Genomic DNA, 8,056 nt, shown 5'->3' with positions numbered 1-8,056 from the left:
TTTCATGCCTATCAATCTTAATTTACCTTAAATTTCTTTAAAAAGTGATTTCTTGAAACATTATTATTTGCAAAACAATTATTGTAACATCAGAAAACTTTTCCATATATATATATATGGAGACACCAGATTTCAATATAATTGGGTAACTTTTAATCTATTTTATAACAAGTATATAAATATATTATTTTCCAATATTCTTCTTAAACATTCTTTTGTTATCTGCATTGACTGTGCATGTCAATATGCATATGTTGAAAAGGGGAAAAGGAAACGATCAAAAGTATGAAGTAATCATGGACATTGGTCGAAATTTAAAAGTTGAAAAAGAATCATATATTATATAGGTCAGTTAGGTTACATTTAAGGATTCAAATGAATTTGGGACCATTTTTTATTTGTAAGGATTCAGTTACATTCTTTATAAGCGATTTTTTTACCAGGTGAAACAAAATTAACTTAGACAACCTTCGAAATTGATTATTTTTATATTGAAAGAAGTAAAAAAATATCCGAAAGTTATGAATTGAAAATCTTATATTAAGTAAAAATAACAAAGATGAGATTGAATTTTTTCTGTTAAAAATCTCATACCTCTTTAAAAGTGGTCAATTTTCCTATTATTATATGATGAGATTGAATATTTTAAAAATCACTCAAACAACAATATTGAAAGTAATTAAGATAGAAACCCATAATTTTTTTTTCTAATTTATGTTTTGTTATTATTACACTTTAGAGTCTAGTTTAATTAGGTTTAGGCTAATTAAATAAGTTAATAATTAGTGTATTGATATTACAAAAAATACTTTTAGTAGTATAAATAAAAGTATATGAGTTCTAATCTCTTTAAAAAATATCTCACTTATTATAGACTGAGTCAAATTTGTACTACAAGGCAAAATAACTTGGATAAATAATTGTGTATAGATTTGAAAAGAATGATTAATGAAAATGATGTGGTATTGTACGAATGTGGAATAAATAATGAAGGACATACAACCTGCCAACATAAATGAAGTCGTTTCACTCATATTGGGAAACTTAAATAATGTGATATAAGTGGAGAGACATCGGCTTTTTTATAGAACGGGGCAAATTTTATTATAAGTTTTTTTAAAAAAAAAATTATATGAAATGTCGTGTTTATGAAGCATCATTTAATTTTTAAAGAAATTATTTGATTATTGAATTGAAATTGTTTGAGTAAAGGATGACTTTTGTGTAAGATGAATGATTAACATAGTTATACTAATCAAATTAGCTAAAATAATACGGTGTGATATGATTTTACAACACTAAAATCATGTATGTGCGTGACAATTTTTAGTGTAATTTACAGTGAGAAGAAATCTTCATATTATATTAACTGAATTCGTCTTTGATTTTAATGACTTTAATTGTAAATAAATTGAATTGAAGTTCTCATAGGCAATGAGAATTTTGGTTTACTTATATTTGTTATAAATTTGGGTATAGTATTAGGACTTGTAGTGTTTTTTTTTATCTTTAGAAATTTACATGATATTATCTTCTAATATTCACAATTAAAAATTATACTCTCAGTTTTTTTAAAAACTATATCAACCTAAGTTAAAAATAATAAAGTTGTGCAAGAACTTTAGGAGTAAAAATAATTACAATCATAAAACTTAAAATAATTTTATTAAAGTATGTAATTTAAATTTAAGTACAACAGCAAAGTCATCACATATAAGGATGACATCAACTCAAAATCAACTTAACTGAAATTGTTATATTAATGTACGACTTCAGTTTAACTTAGAATATGACAAAAATCATCATATCATATTTAATGATAATTTTATACTCAATGGCAACCTTAATTCAACTTAGCTTTTGGTAAAAGTTGTCACCGATGACTTTAGTTCAACTTAGTTTTTTACAGTAATTATCACATCTAATGATCACTATAGTTAAAATTATTTTCAAAGATGTTGCACATTCAATAACAACTTCAGTATAACTTATTTTTTAAGAAGTCACTAATGTTTGGCACAACTTAGCTTTGGAGGAAGTTGTCCAACATGGTGACGACTTCACCTTAACCAAAATTTTAAATACATGATTAAATAAAGATAATCTGATGTAAGTTGCATCTTTGAGTCTTTCGACTTCATATTGACAAAGAAGTCGTTTGTTGTTTCCACAACTTTATTTACAATTAGTCTTTAATTCTAACAATTTATTTGAAACAAAATTGTGCATATGAGACATGATTTAGCACTTTAGGTAACTTTTTAAAAGAAGACCTAAAAACATGATATAAAAAAAATTAATCCACTTGAAAAAAAAAGAAACTATCAGTGAATTATCAAGATGAAAATCATTTTATTCTTCTTTAATTGCAATTTACTTTGTTAACTTTTTTATGATAATGATAATTATAAAAAAAAAAAAAGACATTCCATTTAGAGAAAGTCAATTAAGTAATAAAAAATAGATTGAAGTTACATTTTGAAAGTTCATTATTGTCAAAAGAAAAAAATAATTTTGGTATCATTGTTAACTTTAAAAGATCTTTCCAATAATATTTTTTTAAGATTCATTAGGGAGTTATTATATTAAGGAGACAAAAATTTCTTCTTATTTAAAGATTTGTAATGCAAAATCGAAAGGCAACATGAGAGTGCAAGAAGAAATTTCTATATGTGACATGAATCCAATTTATATAACACTACTTTTAACTTAAACAACGAGTTTTTGATTTTTTTCATTATATAATATTTAACTTTGTTATTTTTAATTAATATGAAACTCATACAGATTATTTCAAATAACTATAATACATTAAAAGGCCAAAGATATCTGTACATATACTATAATCAAAAGTAAATCAAACTTGATATATTAAATGAAGTTGCCAACTTAGAAAATATTATTTTAACTTTAATTAAAAAAAGTTTTTTTGTCACCCTTTGAGATAATAAATATATGTCTAAGACTTGTTATGTAAAACAAAAAAATAACTATCCTAAATTTATGGATTTTTCGTATAAAAAATTATTATATTTTAAGAAATAAGTTCCATTATCCAATAAATATAATCACTGAAGTACTCGTTGTTAAAAAAATATTTTGACTCGAGAGGGGTATAATAATATAATAGAAATCCAATCTAAAAGAGAGATTATTGAAAATTTAAAAGGAATAGAAAGTCTCACAATTTGTAGATACTAGTAAGATAAACATTATATAAATAAAAAAAAAAGCTTACAAAACTATTGGTTTAAGATTTTAGGTTGAATATGATCTTAATTATATTCTAAAATTTAGAGATAATCCCACGATAGATAATTAGAAATTAAAGTGAAAAAAAAAAATACAATGTAAGAATGATTTGGTACCAACTTATTTCGGTTTGCCTTTTAAATTTTAAAGATCACAATTTTTTATATGGATAATGATATTTAGACAACATTTTTTTGACAATATTTGAATATTGATTACGTGTCAATCTGTGATTGATCAAAAATTACTCCACACAATAATGTTTATGATTATTATTATTGATTGTGGAGTAATTTTTGACCAATCAAAGATTGACACGTAATCAATGTTCAAATGTTGTCAAAAAAATGTTGTCTAAATATCATTATCCTTTTTATATCTATAAGTCTTTACAACGATCATTACTAAAAATCAAGATCAATTGAATTATTTTTTTCATCACTAGTCCGTATCCATGAAAATTTATTTGTTTCAAGTGCTTAGGATCAAATCTAGAAAATAATTCTAAATACTTAGAAATGAAAAAAAAAAAAACATGTATTTATTTAAAAAAATAAAAATAAATTGTATTCAAACATGCGTTTCACACATATATTCTAAAAGCAGTTAAGCTAAACCATTAGGTAATGTTGAGCCACTAAATAACATAATTAGTAGATAAATGGCAGAGGTCAAATCGTAATATAGAATTTGATTTTTTTTTTTTGTGAAAATTGAAAGATTTTAGCCTTAATGTTCGGATGAGCTAATATTTAAAATTGATGGGTTTGAAGAAAATTGGTATGATAAAGGTGAAGCAGCATTGCTAAAAATGCTTCTTTTACAGTCCATAAGTTATAAGTATCCTTTAGTAGAGAAGGTTTTTTTCTTAAACTCCATCACCGTTTATAAGTATCCTTTATTCTTTAGTATTTAAACTCCATCACCGTTTAAGCTTAAACAACTCCAAACAAGTTGATCTGTACATTCGGTGGAAATGACTAAAGAAGTCCCATGTTTTATAACATGTTTTTGTTCGCGTTTAATGTTGTTGGTACGAATTTAAAAATCACATATTTAACATAAAAAGCCAACAATTTATTAGTTGGTGCAGAAACACAAGTAGATATGAATCTATGTTATAAAATACCGAGCTTGCAGATTTGCCAGATGGGACAGCACGCCTGCATTAAAAAGAGAAAGAAACAGATAATGATAGATTGTGGAATGTGTGGAGGAAATCTACAAGTTTTACAGTGCCGTTAAAATTTGAATTTCAAGAACTAAAGGCGACAATAATGGTAGCAAAAGTGATTTTCAGGCATGTAAAAACAAGGGAAATAGGAGCGTGACTTCGTTTGTTTTGAGATGAAAGGAGGAATGAAAAACAATAATAAAACCAAAAATGGCGCAGTTGAAAATGGCCTCCGAGAATGACTATGAATGGTATTTGAATAGCAGCATCTGTTTGAGATTAAACCACACCAATCAATAGTTTGCACGTGGGTCATGGCATGAAGTTGGGAACTCAAAATATTATATCATACATACACTTCTACAAACACCTACATCACACACACGTATCACGAAACAGAAAACAAAAGAATAAATACGCTGGTGTGGGGTGTGTTTGAGCTTAGGATAGGTGGTTGTGTTGTGCCTGAACTCAGCCAAAGCGTGACCGTTTTTCCTTTTCTTTTATCTTCTTTCTCACCTTCTCTCTCTCTCTCTCTCTCTCTCTCTTTACCACACCAAATAAATCAAAGGTGTTACCCCATTGCTCTTCCTTACAGCGTAGCCTTGCCTACCCCTCAACCTCCTTACTTAGCCTTTTCTCTCTCTGTCTCTCTTTTCTTTTTCCACCTTCTTTTGCTCTTTCACTGTACTTTTTGAGCCACACGTAACCCATTCATCAGAGGTGGAAAGAATGAGTTCATCCTCCGGTCAGAGCAGTGGCTTTGATCTCTCTTTCAAGATCTTGTTGATCGGAGATTCTGGGGTGGGAAAAAGTAGCCTACTTGTCAGCTTCATTTCAAGTTCTGTTGAAGATCTTACCCCCACCATTGGTAATTCATTCATTACGTTACATTCAACGTTTCTTCAAGTTTCTATTTTTAACCTTTGCGTGCTTGGGATTTAGGTGTCACACTTCTGATACATTGTTTGCAACCAAATGGTACCGCATACTTGTCGATCTATTGTTTACAGTAACACTGTTGAAGTTTGTGATTTCTTTTTTCAAATGATTTTTCGCTTTAAAAGCTGCTATGCATTTCGGGTTCATCCAATTCTGATAAGTTATTCTGTATTTTCCTATGTTTTCGTGATTGAATCTGTTGGTCTTCGGTTATTGTCTCTTCCTGTTACTTGTGTTGGATTTAAATGCTTTTGGTTCTTTTGCTACTTGAATTAACTAGCAATTGAATTGGTCTTCTTTCCTCGGTCACGAGTTGTTTGTCTGATTTTAGTTTTGATATGATCTAATGTCGTTCCTATGATATATGCAGGTGTTGATTTTAAGATCAAAACGCTCACAGTAGGTGGAAAGAGACTGAAATTAACGATTTGGGATACTGGTAATGATAGAGTCAAATCTTGTTCTTTCAGTTCTTGAAATTAGACCGTTTGTTAATGCAAGCAGCTTTTGATTAGAACAGATAGAATGAAATGCCTTTCGTAGTGTTTTGGTTATTTGTTGCCCAAATTGACCAACTTAAGTGATCTATTGAGTTAAAATAACATTCACATCTATTGCAGCTGGGCAGGAAAGGTTCAGGACTCTAACCAGTTCTTACTATAGAAAAGCACAAGGAATCATTCTCGGTATGCTTAATTTATTAATGCACATAACTACAAAAATGTAGGATTATTAGATTCATCCACGTGAGAGAATTTTCTAGAATATCTTTATGGAAGAATTTATCTTTTCAACTACTATTGAACTCTGTGTTAACATTATGCTTCGATATACACACTTTTTTATTTACGAGTGATGTCTGGTAAAGATGGACTAAAATGAAGCAATTGCAAGGTATTATGACATTTATTTCGAACCTTGGTTTCAGGGCATGCTCTATGTTTTTTATTACATGTTTATACTTCACAGTAAATGAATTCTGATGTTATTTTTATCAATCGTTAGATAGATTTTACACTTGCAACTAGGGAAAATAGGTCTTTCTTAATGACATCCCCAGTGTTTTATCTTTTTTAGTAGTAACATGATTCTTGCCCTTGTCTTTCATGTTCCTTTTTTAGTATGAAGAATTTCTCAAGTGTATTTTCTTGGGTCTTAAGGTGACCTTCTGAAACCATAATTTTGTGTATTTAAAGTGGATGAAGTATGTGTTTGACCATTTGCTAGTTAACATTCTTGAAAACTCCAATGGTTTCTATTTATAGAGTTCTTCGTTTTCTTCACTTCTAGTTTATGATGTGACAAGGAGAGAAACCTTTACAAACCTATCAGAAGTGTGGTCTAAGGAAGTGGAACTCTACTCAACTAATCAGGATTGCGTGAAGATGCTAGTTGGAAACAAAGTTGATAGAGTAAGTTCTGTGCTCAAATATAGGGCCCGAATATATGACAAAAGCAAACGAGTTTGCTATTGTCATGAATGCTCTAATCTTATCTGTTCAAGTTTTGTCTCTCCATTTGAAGCAAATTAAGACCATGTCCAATCCAACTTACTCATGGTAGATACAATTTGACATGCATACATGATTCTCACTCCACTGCTCCATTCTATTCTGGCACTAACTCATGATTATCTATCTCATGATATCCATCAGAAAACTAGATCCCAGCATTATCAATGGAGCCCCATTTACACACGATGTTCTTGATGTCACAACACTTTCACTACATAGCCATGTAGCATTTCTTTATGAACTCAATGCCAATTCAGTGAATTATGAATATCTGCATAAGCCTGTGATTAACAATTTAGTGGACCCTATGAGACTGTTGAAGAGCCATATGGAGATTAGTGAGCTAATACTATGACATTGTCTCGCATCAACGTCGTTTCCCTATGCATATGGCATTGGCTAAGATCGTAACATCCTTAAATTCATGAAAGAAAAAAATAGGCCCCCAACTGCATAGGATTCCTTGGATGAATCATCTAAGATTTTCACATGACTGGCGAAACTGTTCCCTTGTCAGTTCATTAATTTCTGTCACGGTTTGTTTCTCAATTTCTAGGATACTGAAAGGACTGTGAGCAGAGAAGAGGGTTTAGCCCTTGCCAAAGAATTGGGGTGTTTGCTTGTTGAATGTAGTGCAAAAACTAGGGAAAATGTGGAGCAGTGCTTTGAGGAACTTGCTCTAAAGGTACAGTATTACAAGTTTGCTTCAATGCTGTTTCTGTCTTGTTCAAGAAATGAAGTGTTTGGTTATAAGAAGTAACTAAACTAATTATTACTTGGAAGGGATGATATTTTGTATGAGTGAATGTGGGACCGTTTTGTAGATAATGGAAGCTCCCAGTCTTTTGGAAGAAGGATCAACAGCAGTTAAAAGGAGTGTTTTAAAACAGAAGCAAGAGCCCCAAGCCTCCCAAAATAGTGGTTGTTGCTCTTAAAAACAATACGTTGTGGAGTGGACATTGAGTCTTAACTAGCACATCTTGGACAAATCTTGTATATGTAAGCTTCCTTCTTAGTTTCTTACTGCCATTGTCTTTTGATTGTTTAATTATTTGTATTACTGGAGTGGGGAAATTGGCAACAGTGGCACCTGTTAGCTTCTGTAAATTTGCTTGCCTTTCAATCACTATCATTTGATTTGCTCATTAATCCCAAGTCAATCATGATCCTACAA

The 8,056-nt window shown here is 29.9% G+C and overlaps 1 protein-coding gene across 1 annotated transcript; it reads left to right on the top strand.

Moving 5' to 3' along the window:
* Positions 1-4,819: 4,819 nt before the first annotated feature.
* LOC106756709 (ras-related protein RABC2a) lies at positions 4,820-8,056 on the top strand. The gene is given in 7 exon segments (XM_014639246.2): positions 4,820-5,297; positions 5,739-5,807; positions 5,989-6,054; positions 6,659-6,780; positions 7,439-7,567; positions 7,707-7,736; positions 7,738-8,056. Coding segments are annotated over 7 exon segments (585 nt in total). The 5' UTR covers positions 4,820-5,158; the 3' UTR covers positions 7,768-8,056.

The sequence above is a fragment of the Vigna radiata genome, chromosome 3, assembly GCF_000741045.1.
Source record: "Vigna radiata var. radiata cultivar VC1973A chromosome 3, Vradiata_ver6, whole genome shotgun sequence".
NCBI lineage: Eukaryota > Viridiplantae > Streptophyta > Magnoliopsida > Fabales > Fabaceae > Vigna > Vigna radiata.
This window is presented reverse-complemented; position numbering and strand designations above follow the sequence as displayed.